The sequence below is a fragment of the Gopherus flavomarginatus genome, chromosome 13 (assembly GCF_025201925.1).
Source record: "Gopherus flavomarginatus isolate rGopFla2 chromosome 13, rGopFla2.mat.asm, whole genome shotgun sequence".
Classification (NCBI taxonomy): domain Eukaryota; kingdom Metazoa; phylum Chordata; order Testudines; family Testudinidae; genus Gopherus; species Gopherus flavomarginatus.
Genome location: NC_066629.1, coordinates 23,899,052 through 23,921,343, shown reverse-complemented (window position 1 = coordinate 23,921,343; position 22,292 = coordinate 23,899,052). Strand labels below are relative to the sequence as shown.

At 42.5% G+C, this 22,292-nt stretch overlaps 1 protein-coding gene across 6 annotated transcripts in view; it reads right to left on the bottom strand.

Moving 5' to 3' along the window:
• The window catches only part of BCO2 (beta-carotene oxygenase 2), an 89,544-nt gene that overhangs the window by 35,875 nt on the left and 31,377 nt on the right, over positions 1 to 22,292 (bottom strand). The window contains exons 1-3 of one of the 6 annotated variants that reach the window (XM_050921811.1): positions 15,503 to 15,590; positions 14,398 to 14,463; positions 13,224 to 13,335 (exon numbers count right to left, since the gene is read on the bottom strand). The exons of 3 other annotated variants lie outside the window; for them this stretch is intronic. In XM_050921811.1, the coding sequence (XP_050777768.1) occupies positions 13,224 to 13,335; positions 14,398 to 14,457 (172 nt within the window). In that variant the 5' untranslated portion in view covers positions 14,458 to 14,463; positions 15,503 to 15,590. Of the gene's footprint in view, positions 1 to 3,737; positions 3,998 to 13,223; positions 13,336 to 14,397; positions 14,776 to 15,502; positions 15,591 to 22,292 lie in introns of those variants that run through there. 2 more of the 6 variants (XM_050921812.1, XM_050921814.1) reach the window with 2 other exon arrangements.

Genomic DNA, 22,292 nt, shown 5'->3' with positions numbered 1-22,292 from the left:
AGGCCTGAGGCTGAAGAAATTCTAGACAATATTAAATTTCCATCTAGTATGAGGTGGCATTTCCCATCACAAAGCAATTCCTATTGACCAGACCGGTCACTTTCACCACCTCAACTGTATCTTCCAGTCTCCCTCCTTTAATCCTTGAGATTAAGGCCTTGTCTACACCACAAAGTTGCAGCACTGGTGAGGGAGTTATAGTGCTGCAACTTAGGAGGTGTACACATCTGCAGGGCATCACCAGCGCTGCAACTCCCTGTTTGCAGCGCTGGCCGTACACCCGTTGATACTCGGGTGTAGAGGATCCAGCGCTGGTGATCCAGCGCTGGTCATCAGGTGTAAACACTCACCAGCGTTTTTCTTGACCTCCGTGGAATAAACAGGTATCCCAGCATACCTGAGGAAGCCTCTCTGGTAAGCAAGCAGGTCTCCTTCCCCGCGGTTTGCAGGGGGGTTCGGGGAACGTGAGAGCAAACCGCGGGGAAGCAGGTCTCCTTCCCCGCGGTTTGCTCTCGCGTTCCCCTAACCCCCGTGCAAGCAGATCTCCTTCCCCGCGGTTTGCAGGGGGGTTCGGGGAACGCAACAGCACGCCGCGGGGAAGGAGATCTGCTTGCACGGGGGTTCAAAAAACACCGGAGCAAACCGCTGGGAAGGAGACCTGCTTGCAGGGGGGTTCGGGGAACACCGGAGCAAACCGCTGGGAAGGAGACCTGCTTGCACGGGGGTTCGGGGAACGCGACAGCACACCGCGGGGAAGGAGATCTGCTTGCACGGGGGTTCAAAAAACACCGGAGCAAACCGCTGGGAAGGAGACCTGCTTGCACGGGGGTTCGGGGAACGCGAGAACAAACCGCGGGGAAGGAGACCTGCTTGGGGGGGGGGTGTTCGGGGAACACTGGAGCAAACCGCGGGGAAGGAGATCTGCTTGCAGGGGGGGTTCGGGGAACACTGGAGCAAACCGGGGAAGGAGACCTGCTTCCCCGCGGTTTGCTCTCGCGTTCCCCTAACCCCTCTTGAAGCCGCCCAACAGCGCTGCAGTGTGGCCACATCTAATACCACTTGCAGCGCTGGTTGCTATAAGTGTGACCACTCTGCAGCGCTGGCCCTATACAGCTGTACTAATACAGCTGTAACAACCAGCGCTGCAAAATTGTAGATGTAGACATACCCTAAATTAAATTGCTGCACAAATGATCTGTAAATCTCCAAAGCCGGATGTCTACTTCTTTGGAGACAAATTCAGCAATCAGTACAAGAGAACAGAGGAAGAACAATTCAAAAGAAACTGGTTGACAAGCTGAAGCTGAACTTTTGTAAGCTTGCTTGTTCAGATCTGCTACTAAGGATAGGTAAGATTGCATGTTGCCCTGAAGAGATGTGGCAATTTACCCTCCTACAATGTGGCTATCTGGCTCACCAATCCTCAAATCCTGATTAGATCTCTAATATGAGAGGGCAGCTAGATAAGTAAATCAGGCTGCAGGGCTAAAGTAATTATCCTGTAGCGTACAGCAGCCTCTCCCTCTTAAACCTCTTAAGTAATTCATCAAATCCCAACATTAGTGCTGATAAAAATCCATTAGAAAGAAAGAGAGGGAGCCTTTTCATACTAGTTGAAATCTGAGGGCAATACTGACTGATAGAGGCATTTAGAGAGGAGTTGGTTTAGATAGTCTAGCAGTAAAACATTTTCATTTCAAAATTTTAAACAGAGAGGCACTAGTTCCACTAAATAGATATTTCTGCAGAGTTGTTATGGTCTAGGATCCAGAAGGGGAACTGAGTAGACTGCCTAGGTTTCCTTGTTCTGTAGATTTTTCCCTATCTCCAAAATGTGAGTTCCCTAGCTCATCTCTAATCACATAACCTCCCCCACAACGCCCCTCCCCCCAACTCACACAAATCAGATTTGGGCAGAATTCAAGGACAAATCACATTGCATTCTTTTAAGCAGTGTTTGGCTCAAAGAGGAGCTGGGTTTGTCCACAGAAGCTTAAGCTGAGAGCATAGTTACATTTATAGCCTTAGAACAGTTAACAGTAAGGCAAGCAGGTGGCAAAACTACCATAAAGTGATATAATCTTAAAATGGAGACCCAGATACCACTAGAAAAAGGCAACATACAAAAGGAAAAGAAGTGGCCTTTGTACTCTGCATCTTAACGAGATGAACAAAGCCTAATGTATTCTTTGTTAAACGTTTGTTTTAATCAGAAATCCCTCAAAATCCTTTTTATGGAAAACTCTATGGATTACTGGAGAGCTAGCAGGATTATGGCTGACTCCAGAGAAGTGATACCAGCTAGAGTGAGGAAGGGATTGTTATTCAGACTGTTTAGGGATTTTGTTTCACTCAAATGCCTGAAGAAACAGCAGGAAGAAAATATCTTGTTACAGATTCAGTATTCAGCTAGGGGTTGAGAAATCTCATTCTACTTCCATGGGGTCTCCAACCAGACTACCAGCAAAAACAAGACTGGGAAGACCTAGTATTGCCAATTAGGTACAAAGCGGATAGGGGGGTAGGAGGGGAACCTCGGGCCTTTTTTGCCCAACTCAAAGAATCAAAACAGGGCACAGTCCCATGTGCCTCCTGTAGAGCTCACCTTTAACGATGACTTAGGTATAATGAAAGCAGGTAGGAGGAGATGCTGAGGGATGGACTAACCAAGAGATCCCCACTCTAAATTATAGAGTGATTCAAGAATCCACCTTCAAATGTATCACGACCTTTGTAAGTTAGAACTGTGGAAGTTTCACATACACGCTGCCTTGATAGCTTTGTGTGGAGAAATATAGCTCTTTTATCAAAATATAACACAAGAAGGCCATAGACACATGCAGTATTGGATCTTTCAATGGAAAACACTTTACTTTACCAGATCTGAAATGGTGGGGCCAGAGGTTGTTACATATAGCACTGAAGCTCAGAGCTAACATTCCTAAGATATTTTGTGTTGATAATTCCGTCTTTATATTTTCCATCTTCATTCTGATAAAGAACTGACTGATATTGGATTTCTTGTCATTCCTCCCTAATTTAGCAACAGATTTGATTAAAGAGTTAGACTCTGCGGCTGCTCCTAAATATGTATTCTGAGATACACACTGGATAACATCATCACAAGACAGGCTTGGAAAAATATCAAAAAATTTTCTACCAAAGAAAATTCAACAGGGAATCTGGTTAATTCCTTTCTTTTATAGCTCACCTCCAGATCTCAATGGGTTATGACAGATGTCTCTGTTAAGCAAGCAGCAGCAGATTTCAAATTGTGTCATGGTAGCATACATTGCTGAGTCCCTTGGAGCTACTGCACAGAACTCCATATGGTGGCTTCTTCCTGCCTCCTGTGGTAGGTGTTCCAATGGTGGGTGATCAAAACTTCAGTGGGGACTCCTGCCCCCAGCAGCCATATCCCTGTCACAACTCACTGATATTTCCCTCATACAATAGACTCCCTGCAGAGACACTGCTATTTACTGATGATTTCCCCAGCTCTAAACCTGCATTTTCCATTTATAATCTGATATAATCTGTGCAATGCATTTGCCCCTCCTGTTTATTGGCTTGCAAAATAACTAGGGTTCTCCATGCTGTCTAGCAAACTCCTCGAATCATGTAATTCCTAATTTCTATTAGAAATAAAATTCCTCTACTGACCTGTCTCCAGCAGCAGTTCTAAGAGCAGGAGATCTCTCAGCCCCTTTGCAGGAGAGAGAGAAGGGGATTCTTACCTGGTATGGATTTTATCAAACAGCAGAGGAAATGTCCTACATTTGCAGGCAGGAGATTGATGGCAAACAGAAGGATTTGGGAAAACATCTGGAAGATCCTCAGCTATGGAGAAAGCCTCAGAGCCAAGGGGACCTGGTAAAGGTACAAGTGCTCAAGTGGTACTGTGCAGCTAGCACTGATGGATGTGTTGAGTAGGACTGGCTGAGGCCATCACTTCAGAATAAAAGCCTTGAATGTCTGTCTGTACAATGGTAGGGATGAGCCTGCACAGTGCAGCTAGCTAGCTAGCTAAACCCGCATTGTGGTTAAGTGCACATGCAGTGCTCTAGCTGTTCATGAGGGGGCGACTTTATTCTAAGAACCAGTCTCCCTTAGAAATAAAGCCTAAGGCAAAAGCAAAGCTGCTGCTCTGGAGATATCAGTTGCTCTAGGCAGCTCAGCGGTGCTTATGTCCTTATGCAGATTGGGCTAGGTGAGTATATGAATGATGTATAGCAGGGGTCAGCAACTTTTCAAAAATGGTCTGTCGAGTCTTCATTTATTCACTCTAATTTAAGGTTTCACATGCCAGTAATACATTTTAACATTTTTAGAAGATTTCTTTCTATAAGTCTTGTGGCACCTTATAGACTAACAGACGTTTTGGAGCTTGAGCTTTCGTGGGTCAATACCCACTTCGTCGGATGCATGCTACTGAATGTCAGGGGCTCCCAGCAGAGACTGTTCTGTTCAGATCCTGATGAAGAATTATTAGTACTTAGTGTTTTTTAAAGTGTTTCTGAAAAATACTTTCCAAGCATGAGACAAACCTCAAAACATTCACATATGGCACTATTCCTATTTTATATTAACAAATTGAAGCATGGAGTTATCAGGTGCATAAGTTAGGTTGCAGTAGTACTGATGCCATGATACTTTATTGCGAGTGGTGCTGAGGGATGTGGGAATGCACATAAGGAGGGAAGAAACAATATATGTGCCCAGGTACTCAGGGCTCCAAGCAACCTTGATAAAGGATGGCATCTTTTTCTTTCAAAAATCCTTTCCACTTAGTCTCAGCAGTCATTTTAGGAGCTGGGTGACCTTTTTTATCTAGACTCTGAAGCATCTCAGAATTTTAGAACATACCATTTGCCATATCACATTAGACCAATAGTCAAATCTGATATCCTGCCACTGATCGTAACCTATATTCTATTTTAGAAGAAGGTGGGCCTTTCTCCACACACTATATTGTACTGGACAGCAGTGATCACTTTGCACCACAATATGATTAGTATATTTGTTTGAAAACCTGATGTCAACCAATGATGTGTTATGTTCCAGTTTATTTTACAGAGAAAATCTGGAAAGATCAAAGTATCATTTTAACAGTTAACTGAAACCAATGGCTTGTCAGATAAAGAGCTCATTCCTCTCTTTAAAAGTGCAAAACATTTTTTAATGAATTAGAGACCATTCAGGTCTCATTCACCAGACATGTAAAGATCTGCATTCAACAATGAAGGAGATTGCAGTGTGCTTTAATGGCACATTCAAATTATCCCTCAGCATTGACACTACTGAGCAGCTTTCAATGGACTCAACCACTACAACAGTAACTCTTGCCTTGGAGAGGAGACAAGATGTCCCCATTGTATTTTGTCTAAAGATCTTGGCCATTTAGAAAGCACTTCTGTGGTCACAGCAGCAGTTCAGAGAACTGGAGCTAGCATAAGGGTTTAAATTGTTTTTAAACAATAGGCAGATAGCGAACTATAACAAATTGTAAAGTCACTCTTGAAGTTGCTTCAGAAAAAGAAATGTGAAATGTCACAGTTGTGATACTCTGATAATAGTGCATTTGTCTGATTTATAATTAATTTTTCCTCTCCATAAATATTTCTATTATATGCAATATATTTTTAAAATGTCAAATTAAAAAAAGTGTGTATTAAAATAGGGGAAATAAATATAGTAATGCTGAATTATTGAGATAAATACTTGTTGCATTCATATAAGTCCTACATAAAGGTACAGTTAAAATAAGCAACTTGTGATGATGTGCACTGAAAGTTAGATGACAGAGCAGGAGGTGCAGTTCTTTTAGATTTGCATCTCAACCAGTTTGCCATGGCATCTGATACAGATTACATACACACTGTGTGGTGGCAATAGTCATATGCAATTTCTCATAAAACCTTGGCCACCTCACCTACACTATGCCCACAAATCCATATCCCACAGGTTCTCTTCTTATCGTCAAATGACATAATTAAAAAAAGATGTCATGCAGCCATAGGAAGTTGTTCTTTCCTCAAAAAATTTACAATAGCCTAAGGCCCAGGATAGGAATATTCAGTCCTGCACTAGTGACACGTTTATGTTCTCACACCTCCTGGCCCTTCAAACCTAAAACCATGAGTTCACACCATTATGAAGAGACTCCCCATTATGCAATGCTTCTAACCCCCGAAGTTTCCAAGATTAAAGCTGTAAAACCTTCTCATGTAGAAAAGCTACTTTAGGTCATTTTTAGAGATGTTATGTTTTTGTTTTCTTCTCTCTCAGAGTGCTAACTGGGTAGATTCACAATAATTAAGGCACTGGTGGAGGGATATAAGAGATACTTTCAACATTTTTGTTCTGAAATATTTTTTCTTCTTGTGAAGTATGTGCCTATACAAAATATATGATGTTGAAGTATGAAAAACTTTTCTGACCATATTTGGAATGAGATGCACAATTCACTTGTGGTTGCCACTGTCATCCCAACTTCTTGTCACAGTAAAACTTCTACACTGCATTATCATATACTCTGTAAATATGATATACCATAGATTAAGTGGTTTTAAAATTGTGCTGCATCTTCATTACACAATTAAGTGAGAATTATCCCATTATATACATTGCTAGTTCTGAATGTATGTACACTTGGATACTAACTTCTCCTAGTCTTTTTGAAGCTAAAGGTTGTGACACAGTTGAAAAAGTGAGTGAAAACTGTGGGGTTATGTATCTGCCTCACTATATTTCCATCTGTAATAGTCCCTTCCGTCCATCTTGATTCCCCTGCAGTTGCTTGTCTCGATAAGGATATAGCGTCCTGGATGCCAGAAGCTGTGATTAGGCAACAGGGATGGAACACTTGATGATTAACCCTGTTTATTCCCCCTGAAGCACCTGGCATTGGCCACTGTCGGAAGACAGGATACTGAGCTAGACAGAGCTTTTGTCTGACCCAGGACGGCCACTCTTATGTTTTTATGTAATTAATGGCCAAAAAGTGTTTTGCCCCAGCCTAGAGAGTGAACATATATTGCCACAATCCACATATGCACATAAATGCAGATCTAAACATAGTTTCCATTTGTAATTATGCAAAACCCAACATGTGAGAACACTAATGAATCTTTCAAAACATAGGGTGCAGTTCCCTGCACTACTTTAAAAGATTGTGTTATCACACTTTTTAAGTGCTGGCTTGTACCCAACCCATGAAGGACCCATTACCAGACTCAGAGCTCTTTTCAAGCAGTTTTATTTTTCAAACCCCAGGGTATGTCTACATTGTGTTTTAAAACCTGCAGCAGTGAGTCTCAGAACCTGGGACTACTACAGTCTCGGTCAAGCTGATTCCAAAAACAGATGTGTAGACTGTAATGGCATGCTAGACTTTATTATACTATTCAGCCACTACATGGTGCTGTATGAAACTTCCCTTATTTAGGCTATCCTCAGCCATACCTGGCAGTACATTAAAGGATCTTATACCCAACACATTCAGTGTCTCTCTCTGAGAAGGAAGCCCTGTAGCCAATGCATATCTAGTACAGGAGTCTGACTTGCTAAGTAGCAGCCCTAAAACCTACTGTGTACAAAGTTTACATAACACACACATTCAGGTTCAGGAGCCCACCCCCATCCCTGGGCTGCAAAGCCCATACTCCATCAAAGCCCAAACATCTACATAGCTCAATTTTTAGTTCCACAGCACAAGCTCCACAAGCCTGAGTCTATGGAGCCGGGTTCTGAAACTCATTGCCACAGATATTAAAGTGCAATGTAGACATATCCCAAAACAACAAAAGAGTTCCCCAGCCCACCCTGGGGCTACAGCTACCTGGGAATTTCCTCCTTTGCCTTTCTCGGGCCTTCCTGCTTCACATCCTATTGCACAAGAAAGGACTGAGAAAGGCAAAGGGGAAAATTCCCTGGCAGCTTGTCGCCCATGGTGGGCCGAGTAACTGTTTTGTTGTTTTTGCTTGTTTGGAAAATAAAATTGCCTGAAAAGAGATGCTGGGTGTGCCAGTGGATCTGTCGTGGGCTGAGACAAGCCGGTACCTTACATGCCTATTGCTGGGAAAACAGAACCCTGAACACAAACTCAGGTAGTTAAAGGAAGGATTCTGGGAAAACATGCAAGATTGCAGTGAACACCACAGCTGTACAGCAAGTGAGAAATTATCACTACTCAGTAAGCATCATTACAGAAGATGGAAGATTGGATATTGAAGTCAACACCAGAACAGCAAGAGCAAGACATTCTGGAAGAATAAACATCAAATCAGAAGGGACATAAATTTGGAGACTAAATTCTAACTCTTAAATCTTACATTTGGCCCGTATTAAATTATGGCTGTGAAACATGGACATTCCAATGATCAGTAATAAAGAAACTATAGCCTTAGAATTATGATCTTATGGAGTAATTCTGAAAATATCATGGATAGACCACATAATCAATGAAAAAGTATTGCAGTTCATTGGAACGCAGCAAACATTATTTAAAGAACTTATGAAAAGAAAGATTTGATTTACAGGGCAATTTTTAAGAAGTTCAGCAGATGATGCATGTTCACGGGCACTGGAAGGGAAAGTTAATAACAGAAAAGTATGAAGCAGAAAAAGAGATTTGGATGGATGATGTGGCATCCTAGGTAGATCAAAAGGACTATTCATCCACAAAAACATTAGCAAAGGACTCTACAGAATGGATTCTACGGTTGCCAACCTCCTGTAATGGAGATGCCACAGAAGAAGAAGAGGATGTGACCACACCCCTTCCCTTCTGCCTCTCCACACCTACTACCAAAAAGAAAGTTTTAAAGAGCAGAGATAAAATCTGGGCCTCTACTGCAGTCAACTGCAAAACTCTCATTTACTTCAGCACGGCTAATATTTCACCCTAGGACTATTTGCTATTTTTAAAAGTAGATTTATATTCTGTCATTGATGTGAGATTTTACATTTTTTTTTAATCTTACTAAGGCAGTACAGTTTAAACAGTAGGGGAGAAGCTTAAAGGAAAAGTAATTGCCAGTTGAGCTTTGCTGATCAGATCTGGCAGCTTTAAAGCCAATTAATTTTAAGTTCAAACATCCCTCAGTAAAACTGGAAAGCGGATTGTGATGGGAAAGGTGCCAGTTGGAGTTCATAGGTAATTCATTCCTCAGTGACAATGTGGAGCAGCTTCTAGATTCATTGTAGGTGATAAAGACAGTTTTGTTTGTTTATTTCCCCAGTAAATCTTGAGATATTTGAGAAAGGCGATTAGTAAAGAAATATCGCCAACAGTGTGGACAAGATAATAAAAACAGCAACATGATACTCTGGTATATCAGAGAAAGGAACTAAAATAATCAGCAAGGAAACTACTGTGCTATGAACACTACTATCTATATAGAAGCTGTGCAGAACACTAGCAGGCAGCCAACAGGCACGCAGAAGGAGGACATTGATACTTTTAGCCAGTAAGATGGTCCCTGCAGATTCTTTTTTCAACTGGGAGAAACTGAAACATGAAGTCAGCCAGTCGGTCAGTTTCTACACTGACGAAAAGACTTCTATAAAATCAACAGGGAAGGAGAAACCTTATTCTCTAAGGAAATGGTCTAAAGATTCTGGACATACTATTTTAAAGGATGTTCTATACAGAAGCTAAAACTTTATGTAATTAGTTGATTTTTTTTAAATAACCAAGTTGATAACATTCCTTTAGCAGTTGCCTAAATACACATAGGGAAGAGATGGATGTTTTGTTCTTCTTTAATTCCATGTATTTGCTACCCAGATAATATGATGATAAGCACTTTAGAAATGCATATAAGTAACTATTTCAAAGTCAGACAAACTTCATGTCTGCCCATTAAAAAAACAAAACATGTCATAAGAATTTTTTTTATTTTTGACAATTCATTTAACTATGCAGTGTATAGTTTACTGTCTAAGTTCAGGTACTATGGACATGACAAATGACTACTTTCAATGTGTCTTTGGACTATAAAGCACATTCACTAGAACGGAGTTCCAACATATGTAACATCTTCTGCCGATGCTTATACCTTGGGTGACATAAGTCATGAATATTTTACATGAAGCAATTCAGATGCAAAAAGAATAAGACAACTACACAAAAACAAGGATGATTCTTCAGAGATGAACATCTTGCATTTAATTGCACCTTAATGCCTGACTGTGCAATCATACTTAAAAGACATGCACTTATATCTATAAATTATAGTCCTATTAAATAGATTTTAGAATTTTGCAAAGCACTGCAGAAGTAATAGTATTGGACAGCGTTCTGTAAAAAATAATTTTACTGGCAAAGAATTTAACTAGACAATCCAGTGGGTCTTTTGTGAGCTCTACTCTTTATTGATACTATAAATGTTATGACCAAAAAACTTTCAAACTTCCATGCCTGAAGTTAGACACCTAAATCCATAGTTAGGTGCCTAAATAAGTGGCCCAATTACCATAGATGTAGGCACCTACAATGAACTCCCTTTGACTTTAGTGGAAGCTGTGGATGCTTGGCACCAATCAGAGTCAGCTCCAGCTTTTCTGCCACCCCAAGCAGCAAAACAAAAAAACATTCAGAAACAAGAGTGCTGACCTGTCTTTTTTATCATCATTATACTTTATAAAGTAAACATTTTGGATGGAGTTTTGTGAAACTACAAATAACCACAATTTTTCAAGTTTTCTGTTTTTTTTAAAGTCAAATTCTTAGTCTAAGATAAACTTTTAGAGTAGTAAACAAAAATATTATATTAGTTGGTATTATTTCTAAATTAAGGTTGATAATATCTTCCAGTGTCTTCACATTTTGATTTTGTCTAAGTTAAGGTGGAAGGTCTGGCAAAACAAACATACAATCCATAGTAGTACACATTAAATATTAACATGTTAACGGTGATGCCATCTGTAAATTTAAGATTATGAAGGTTATGACTACAGCTACCATGACATTCTACAAACTTTAGTTGTCTTATACATACCTCTCCCATTCTCCCTAGTTAACCTTTTACAGTACCCCTTAACAGCAATATAATAATTTATTTTAAAAGAGAATAGGTAAAATTGTTAAGCTAAAGTAATATTCTTATAAAATGGATGCAAAGTAAGAAGTAGACTAAGGTTCAGATTTTCAAAGATATTTAGGCATCATCCTACAGGACTTTCTAGTGGTTCTCTTTATTACATTAGTTTGGCAAACTGCACAAATGATATCCTGTACATTTTATGAATTATCGTTTGAACTCAGTCAATAGACAGTGAAGAAAAATTGTTCAAATACTACTTAAGTATTAAGTAAGTTGTATATACGCCACACAATACTGACATAGTATGGGGTTAATTTTCAACATATTGCCTGGGAATTTGGCAATGTGACCCAAACTACTGTTAATGATACCTATGATTCATTTAAAATCAATAGAAGGGCTAAAATGTATTTTCAAATAAATCTTGCCAAAAGCTATTTTTACACTCTTCACAGAATAAGATCCTTGATAGCTCCCTCATTCCAAAGCTTCCTTCCTCTATGTTCTGAGACCAAAAAAAAAAATATTTATTCTAGTAAGAATTGTTTGTAGAATCAAATCCGCAGTACAGAAACAAACAACAACAGGAAATCAGTAAGTGGAAAAACAATTTAAAGGCTATTTTCATTTATACTGTTAGCCAAGTTTGATAAGGAATGTCACATAAGTTCTGAGGGGGAAATTTAATCCTGACAATGTTTGATAAAATCCCCCGCTTCTGTTCTCCTGTGATAGCTCCAAGCCCTAGGATCTCCAGGCTCCCTTTAGTTTGTTTTTCCCATCTCTTCAACATGCTCAAGGGAAGGGAACCCAGGGCTCAGTATAAGCAAGTCAGTAAAGATGACAAACTTATGACTTGATTTTTAAAACCACTTAAAAGGCATGGGTTTTATCATGGAGATCAGTGTTTTGTATCACTAATTACCATTGCACTAATTACTGTCTGTTCTCTTTGTTTTGATTTCTTTTGCTATGTTTCAATAAAGTATGCTGCTTCCAAAAGTGCTAAAAATTGCTTGAACTGTTAAAGGTACATACAGAAAACTAAATATGTATGAAACCCTGCATCTTCCCTTACAGCATATGTTCTAGTATACAACACCATACATGACCAACACTCTGTGCCCTACATTTCAGCTTATTTGCCAGACAAAATCAATTTTAGCTTTGCAAGGAGTTTGCAATGACTGTGAATCTGTGTCTCAGACTCTCTCTTTTCTGCTTCAAGTGATTTTCTATGATCCTCGCTTCTTTCAAGATTCCATCAAGTTCTTGTACATAAGAAGCATCCATTGCCGCTCTCTCACTTAATTGGAAAAAAACCTAATGTTAAACTAAATACTTAAAAATATTAACATTCTCAACTACTACTGATATTTGGAATTGCTTTAATGCTTTGCTTATAAATCAGTTGTCTATTAGTTAGTGGAATATATGACTAAATTAACTCTTCAGTTTCACAGACTAAATAGAGGAGTTTGTTATTTCAGGATTTAGGGTTAATTTTTTCCTTCTGCAGTTTCTTGACACTGCAGACACTTCACCACACCATATCCCACCTTTATCTACCAATCATCTAGGTATTTATATTAGCACTCATCATTGTAATATCCAAATGCTTTCCATCAGTTAAAAAAAAAACAGTAACAATATTTCTGTCTTCCTGTCCTGGCAGGTTTATTATCTTGTTTTTTCAATAAAAAGAACTGAGTGTATTTGTATTCCAATGTCAGCATGTAGGAAGGCTAGGGCAAAAAGATGGATTTTGTATTTTGTTCTGAAGTTAAAAATAAACTTTTTGTCAATCTGGCAATACTCTAACACTAGTCAGAACTATGAGCTTGCATCAAAGGGAGAATTACACCCAATACAGCAGAAAGCATTAGCCCATCAAACCACATTGCATCCTATCCACATCTCAAGGTTGGCAAGTAGTTTGACTAAAAATATTTTAAGAAACAAGAATTATCTCAGGTTATTTTAAGTATATAAAAATTGTACAAGAAGTTTAAAGCTGACTTGCCTTAAAATATTGGCATATTTTGACAACAGGTTATTAATTTCCTTGTTCATATCTGTTAATACAAATATTTATTTTATTTCAAAGGCTTGAATTGAGTGATTCATGTCAACATTTATATGTTTGAATAAATCTGAATATTTTTAATACATCACCATTTAAAACCTTTTCCAGTGCTTCAGGTTTGTAAAGTGACTGTGAACTTTCAGAAAGAGCCAAGTCTGGTCTTTCCAGGGAGGACAACTGAGGACTTTCTGAAGCTTCATTCTAGTAACAAAACACATGGGAAAAAATGCATGGTAGTACAGGTTCTTAGAAATTTGAAACTTTGCAGTTTGGACCTGCATTTTAGATTTTATTTATAATTAAGGTTATAGTATTGCTGACTTCACATGCAGCTTGTGTTCTTAACCATGTGAGTGTACTATGCCTCCATCCTGAATCTGAACAGGTAATGTGATTATCAAGTTATAATATGGTTCTGCTGTATAGACAAGAACTCATAAACCAGCTAGTCAGTTCTGCCTCCCTGGTATCTTGCCAAAGGACACTCTAAAGTGCACTGTACCACATGAAAAAAGCAACAATCTTCTGCTCTGAGCACCAACAGATGAGGCAGTATGAGATAGCTGCACAGATTTTCCCACAATGCCAACAGTTTTGAGTTTTGGACAGGCCCGGCCGGTGGCTGTGCTGCAAAATGCTACATTAACACACAATAAAATGAAAAAACACAAGAGACCTAACTGTACAGACTGGCCCTGTCTTCCCTGAGTACTTTAAAAAAACGAGCATTATCAGTAGCTCAGAAAGATTATAAAGTTTACCATGTTCAAGATGGCACTTGAATTCCTGGCACTATTATTCCAATCAGAATAAGAGGTAACAATGAAATTTCAAATTCCCACCTGCTAGAAAGCAAGCTTATTCATGGGGATGGATGAAATTAAAATCTGTTTTCAATACTGAGTTGAGATATTTGAGTGGTTCAACAGACAACCTGATTCTATGCAACCTAAAGTTTTGCTTTCAATCAGGATAAGCCCTACAGAAAAGTGCAGCTGTAAGTAAGTCAAATTTTGTTTGTCGTGAAAACCAAAAGCTTTATTCTGTGTTCTCCTAATGCACTCAGGAAAACCATACAACTTTTCTGTAGTTTACATGGAGTGAGATGGTGGTCTGAACCCTGTTCCTATTGGACAGTTATCCATGGCAGTCTCAGTGAAGAGAGCACAGACTGAATGGGTATTTTAACTGAGCTCCCCTCATCCATAGAAGCGTTCCCCTGTCCATTCCTCTCCCCTACCAAAGTCAGAGAAAACCACTCACCTCCATCTCCTTTCTACGCTTACTTCTATTTTCATCAACTTTTACTGTGTTACTTGTCATTGTTACCTGACAAAAAAATGTAATGTCACATTTGATGAGTAAAAATAAAAGACTGTAACATGAATTTTCAGCATAATGTGATCTCCATAGATTCTCACTTTATGAAAGGTGAAGCTAAAGCCCCAAGTAAAGGGTGGCAAGAGTAACACAACTGGATAAAGTAGGAACTGAAGAAACAATATGTCACAATGATTGTCTGCCACAACCTGCCAGTCTACATAAAGTAATTCAGACAGCATGAGTACAATTCCATACTCAAGCTCAGATGTGAACCACACTGAGATGGACACCATACTGGCTATGGAGCTATTTGTACCAGAACCAGCATTACTATTTAAATCATGATCCTTTCGGCCAGCACTCAAAGCAGAACTCTCTGGGCTGCAGCGAAGGCAGCCGGGTCTTGTGGTGAGAGCCAGGGCCAAGAGTTAGGACTCCCAGGCTCTCTTCTTGGCTCTGGAAGAGCGGTCTGGTGGTTAGCGCTGTGGGAAACGGACAGACAGGACTCCTTGGTTCTATCTTCAGCTTCACCCACTGTGGGGCCCCTCTCTGTATGTCGAATGAGAATGGCACTCACCCACCCAGCCACAGGGACCTGTGAGACTGAACAAGTTAGTGCCAGCACAGTTTTGTGAGCTCTTTGGACAAAGGCGCTGGGAAGGGGCAAACGATTGTTATTATTCACTCCAAGCCCCTTCCAGCAAGCCTCTACCTTGACTGTGCGGCCTGTGGGCAGCAACAGGTGTGGACTGGGTTTGTGAGGGGTCCAAACGCCACCCAATGCCCCATCTCGGAGGGGATTGCCCCTCTTTAGGGAAAGCAGTGCCCACCCAGATCCTAATAACCCCCCCAAACACCTGGCTGCACCCCCCTCACACACACCCCCTTTCTACCCTACACCCCTGCAGCTCCACTTCCTGGAGGCCTTGGCATGCAGCCCCAGTGACCCCCCCGACACCACAAAGTGCACCCCACAGCTCTACCTCCAGTGGGGCTTGCTATGCAATAACCACTCAAGCCCTAGTGACCCCCCCCTTGCACACACCTCCCACCAAGCTGCCCCTCCCCCGCAAGCTGCACGCGCCCCGCCCTGAGGACGGAAGGGGGGGGAAGAAGGCACGCGCCGGAAGCGGCCACTAACGGCTCCGCGCGCGGGCGTGGGGGCGGGGAGGGTCAGCTCAGCCCCCCCGCGGCGAGCCCTGCCTAGTCAGCGGTGGAGTTACCCGCTCCCGCCGCCAGGGGGCAGTTGGGCACTGACCGAGCCCTAGCAGCGGAGTGCGCTGGGCTGGGAGCGCGGGGAGGCGGGGTTCGCAATGAGACACACACGTACACACACACACACAGCCCTACACTGCACAAACCCCTCTCTCACACACACACCTCCACCCCACAAACTTCACACACACAGCCCTACACTGCACAAACAGAGCGCTACACCCCACAACCCTCACACACACACACACACACACACAGCCCTACACCCCACAAACCCCTCTCTCACACACACACCTCCACCCCACAAACCTCACACACACACACACACAGCCCTACACTTCACAAACCTCACACACACACACACACACACACACAGCCCTATACCCCACAAACCTCTCACACCTCCACCCCACAAACCCCTCTCTCACACACACACCTCCACCCCACAAACTTCACACACACAGCCCTACACTCCACAAACAGAGCGCTACACCCCACAACCCCCCCCACACACAGCCCTACACTCCACAAACCTCTCACACCTCCACCTCACAAACCTCACACACACACACAGCCCTACACCTCACAAACCCCTCTCATACACACACCTCCACCTCACACACACACACACAGCCCTACACTTCACAAACCTCACACACACACACACACACACACAGCCCTATACCCCACAAACCTCTCACACCTCCACCCCACAAACCCCTCTCTCACACACACACCTCCACCCCACAAACCTCACACACACACAGCCCTACACCCCACAAACCCCTCTCTCACACACACACACACCTCCACCCCACAAACTTCACACACACACACACAGCCCTACACTTCACAAACCACACACACACACACACACACACACACAGCCCTATACCCCACAAACCTCTCACACCTCCACCCCACAAACCCCTCTCTCACACACACACCTCCACTCCACAAACCTCACACACACACACACCTACACTCCACAAACAGAGCCCTACACCCCACAACCCTCACACACACACACACACACCCCTACACTCCACAAACAGAGCCCTACACCCCACAACCCTCACACACACACAGCCCTACACCTCACAAACCTCACACACACACAGCCCTACACCCCACAAACCCCTCTCTCACACACACACACACCTCCACCCCACAAACTTCACACACAAAGCCCTACACTCCACAAACAGAGCGCTACACCCCACAACCCTCACACACACACCCCTACACTCCACAAACAGAGCCCTACACCCCACAACCCTCACACACACACACACACACACCCCTACACTCCACAAACAGAGCCCTACACCCCACAACCCTCACACACACACAGCCCTACACCTCACAAACCTCACACACACACAGCCCTACACCCCACAAACCCCTCTCTCACACACACACCTCCACCCCACAAACCTCACACACACACACACAGCCCTACACTTCACAAACCTCACACACACACACACACACAGCCCTATACCCCACAAACCTCTCACACCTCCACCCCACAAACCCCTCTCTCACACACACACACCTCCACCCCACAAACCTCACACACACACACACACACACAGAGCCCTACACCCCACAAACAGAGCGCTACACCCCACAACCCTCACACACACACACACACACACCTACACTCCACAAACAGAGCGCTACACCCCACAACCCTCACACACACACACACACACCCCTACACTCCACAAACAGAGCCCTACACCCCACAACCCTCACACACACAGCCCTACACCTCACAAACCTCACACACACACAGCCCTACACCCCACAAACCCCTCTCTCACACACACACACCTCCACCCCACAAACTTCACACACAAAGCCCTACACTCCACAAACAGAGCGCTACACCCCACAACCCTCACACACACACCCCTACACTCCACAAACAGAGCCCTACACCCCACAACCCTCACACACACACACACACACCCCTACACTCCACAAACAGAGCCCTACACCCCACAACCCTCACACACACACAGCCCTACACCTCACAAACCTCACACACACACAGCCCTACACCCCACAAACCCCTCTCTCACACACACACCTCCACCCCACAAACCTCACACACACACACAGCCCTACACTTCACAAACCTCACACACACACACACACACACAGCCCTATACCCCACAAACCTCTCACACCTCCACCCCACAAACCCCTCTCTCACACACACACCTCCACCCCACAAACTTCACACACACAGCCCTACACTCCACAAACAGAGCGCTACACCCCACAACCCCCCCCACACACAGCCCTACACTCCACAAACCTCTCACACCTCCACCTCACAAACCTCACACACACACACAGCCCTACACCTCACAAACCCCTCTCATACACACACCTCCACCCCACAAACCTCACACACACACACAGCCCTACACTTCACAAACCTCACACACACACACACACACAGCCCTATACCCCACAAACCTCTCACACCTCCACCCCACAAACCCCTCTCTCACACACACACCTCCACCCCACAAACCTCACACACACACACACAGCCCTACACCCCACAAACCCCTCTCTCACACACACACACACACCTCCACCCCACAAACTTCACACACACAGCCCTACACTCCACAAACAGAGCGCTACACCCCACAACCCTCACACACACACAGCCCTACACCTCACAAACCCCTCTCACACACACACCTCCACCCCACAAACCTCACACACACACACACACAGCCCTACACTTCACAAACCTCACACACACACACACACAGCCCTATACCCCACAAACCTCTCACACCTCCACCCCACAAACCCCTCTCACACACACACCTCCACCCCACAAACCTCACACACACACACACAGCCCTATACCCCACAAACCTCTCACACCTTCACCCCACAAACCTCACACACACACACACCTCCACCCCACAAACCTCACACACACACACACAGCCCTACACCCCACAAACCTCTCACACACACACACACAGCCCTACACCCCACAAACCTCACACACAGCCCTACACCCCACAAACCTCACACACACACACACACACACACAGCCCTATACCCCACAAACCCCTCTCTCACACACACACCTCCACCCCACAAACCTCACACACACACACACAGCCCCATACCCCACAAACCTCTCACACCTTCACCCCACAAACCCCTCTCTCACACACACACCTCCACCCCACAAACCTCACACACACACACACAGCCCTATACCCCACAAACCTCTCACACCTACACCCCACGCACCTTACACACACACAGCCCATACCCCACAAACCTCTCACACACACACCTACACCCTACAAACCTCACCCACACACATCCCTATACCCCACAAACCTCTCACACACACACCTACACCTCACACATACACACACCCCACAGACCTCACATGCACACACCCCCACACCCCACAGACCTCACACACACAGCTGCATGCCCCAACACAATACAACCACCATATCTACACACACACCACACCCTAAACCCACCACCTCCACACACAACCCCCACATCTACACCTACAGACCAGTCCCCCACACTAACCCCCGACCTACATACAACCCCCCCACACCTACAGACAACCCCCACACATTTACCTCCAAACAGCTACACCCTGAAACCTCACACCTACACCCCTATACCTAACCCCACAACTCCTACGTGTCCACACACCACATACACACCCACATCACACACGCACCTACACATCACAATCCCCACCACACTGTCTGGAGTGACTCACAACTGTGAGTGCCTACTTCAGGGCAGACTGTCAAAAGCAGAGTAGATGCCCCAAACTGGTGGTATTTTTCATAATTAGATTTCACCACCTCAGTACCAAGTGTGAACTCCCAAAGTACTACACTAGTCTTACAATGCACTCACAGACAGTCTCCTTAAACACTCCAGTCTATCTTGCTATCCAGGCAAATAAAGTGATAAATTGTCACTTACACCCCAAATCACAAAATATTCCAGGTTACACCCAGTCCCAACAGACCAGTTACTCAGGTCAATTTTCATCCTAGATCTCACACCAAAGACAGCACTGCTAGCCAATTCTACAGTAAACTAATAAAAAGTTTATAGGCTGAGAAAAAGAAATGAAACTTGTTGAGAGGTTAGAGCAAGTAAAAATATATGTACAGGTGAGTCACAGTCCATAATTCCAAACAGTAGCAGAGATTTTGTAATCTGCCAGTTTCCCCCAAGTCTCTCAGGCTACCAGCATAACTCTGGGGATCTGCCTTCTCATTCAGTTATTCTGCCCTGTTAGAATCCAAACAGTACAGAGATGAAGAATTCTTCCTTGTGTCCATACTTATAGCCTGAAGGTCGTAATCACCTTCTCCTTCTTGATAGCCAGATGGCAACAAGGTCCCAGAACTTACGGAAGAGGGGTGCTGTTGGAACTATTAATAATATTAAATTTTTTTCATATTAATATGGGAGACCCACCAGACACTGATTTAATCATAAATTCCTTTATAAGGTCCAAATGGTATTTTATACAATTGCTCTAAACATGCCTGACTGCCTAAAAATAAGCAATACAGTAACAAAGTATTTTTAAGCATGTGATCTGTACGCTGACAAATAGGCCAGACCTAGGGGAAACCGTCTCATTTTGTTGTGCTCCAGAATGATTGGCAGGGTCCCACAAAGAACCCTCAAATTCATACCTCTTTTTATACCCTTTAACAAATTACGTCATTGACAATTAGAGACTTTGGCTAAAAAAGAGTTGAAACAATTTATCCTCATTTTCAGTCTGAATCCAGATAAGAGTTACAGCATCCTTTCTCCTCAGGGCCTTTCATCCTTATTTCTTCTTGCTAATCAACAGTTTTTCCATTGCACCTGGGTTCACTGTTAAGATCACACAGAATGTGTGCATGCGGAGCAGGAAGGCAGGCTCCTTTTAAGACAGATCCCATCTGTCTTATTTAAAACTATTTGCAGTCACTCTTATTGGTTTTTTAGAAATTTCCCCATATCTTATTAGTTATCCTTTGAACCAGACCTCCCTTTTTCATTCCTTCTGGCCTTAAAACTTATTCTTTTCAAGATCTACTTGCTCATCAGGGCTTCTTTACAATACAAATATTTCCTTAACCAAACTTATGCTAACTCTAATTCTTTAATTTCATATTTATCCTACAGGTACCAACATTTAATGTGGGATCCCAGTATGGAAGGCTGAGTGTCACTTTAAGCCACCTCTCCATCTACACACATGTAACCATACATGAAAACAAAAGAGACTGGAGACCTGTTTCAGACACTTTAATTCTGATTAAAACATTCTGAACATTCTCTGCTCTGTTCAGGCTCTTACACCATGCCGCTCTATAGCGCAGAAACAATCTTCCTCATGTGGAAACAAGAATGTAGCCAATAACTTGGAGACCGATGAATGGGAAATAGTATTAGTAAGAATATGTAATGATTTCAAGAGAAAGAATTTTAAGTGATACAAAGGAGTCTTATTTCACCATAGTTATATGATGTCATTTCTAAAATTAGATAGTAAATAAAAAATGGAATAACTATAAATAAGAAAAAGTGACATCTATTTTATGCATTTATAACAAGTACCTTCACTGGTGGTGAAGTTGTGTTGTGGAAACAGAATCTGGATTAAATTTGTCTTCTGGAATGTGCAAGAACTCTGAAAATCATAAATTTCCTATTGCTAGAACACCTTGGGCTGACAATGCAAAGTCAAACTGGAAACCTGAATCAATCTAATCAGATAAATATGGCCATGGATTAATGACTTATCATAGATTGCAGCATCTCATTAAAAAATTAGACAGCTTTCAAGCCAAACAGTCTTTAACTACACCTTGTTTTATTGTATGTTGTTTTTTCATGAAAATAAATGTATGTTATTAAGTAAAAACACAAATACTAAACAGCATTTAAAAGTTATTATTTTCTGAAACCCTAAATTGATACGGTGTAGAAAAGAAGAAACATTAGAACAACCAAAGATACAGTATAAATCAGTTTTCATTTCCCTTTATTTCTTGGAGGAAAAAGTAAAAAATCCAGACAAGAAATGAAACTGCTTATAAGACAGATAAAGGACAAAATACTTCCCTAAAATTATGGCTCATATTCAATGTACTGCAGCTGTGAACTGTAGTGAAATTATCAGGAATTAGTCATCTGCTCTTATTGGAGAGTTAGTTTTATGTTATGAATACTAACATCTGAGATGGTCCAACAGATGTTGTAATAATTGCTACAAATTTACCCTAATTATGAGGTCAACTGTGAGAAGACAGTGAAATGTTATAAAGTGTCGCAATAACCTATAATAATACATGTTTATGGGAAAAGGTACAAAAGTGAGATCGAAAGACTGAAGTAGTCAAAACAAAAAGGCTTACAGATATAACTCAAAAGACTGTGTTAAGATCATGCTTGGTAACCAAGAAGAGTATGGAACTAGGTATCAATGGACCAACATTGATGTGTCAGAAACTGGGTTTAATTGGTGCACAACATAATGAGATGATGGGCTATTCCAGCCATTACTCCTTTTGGGGGTTCTT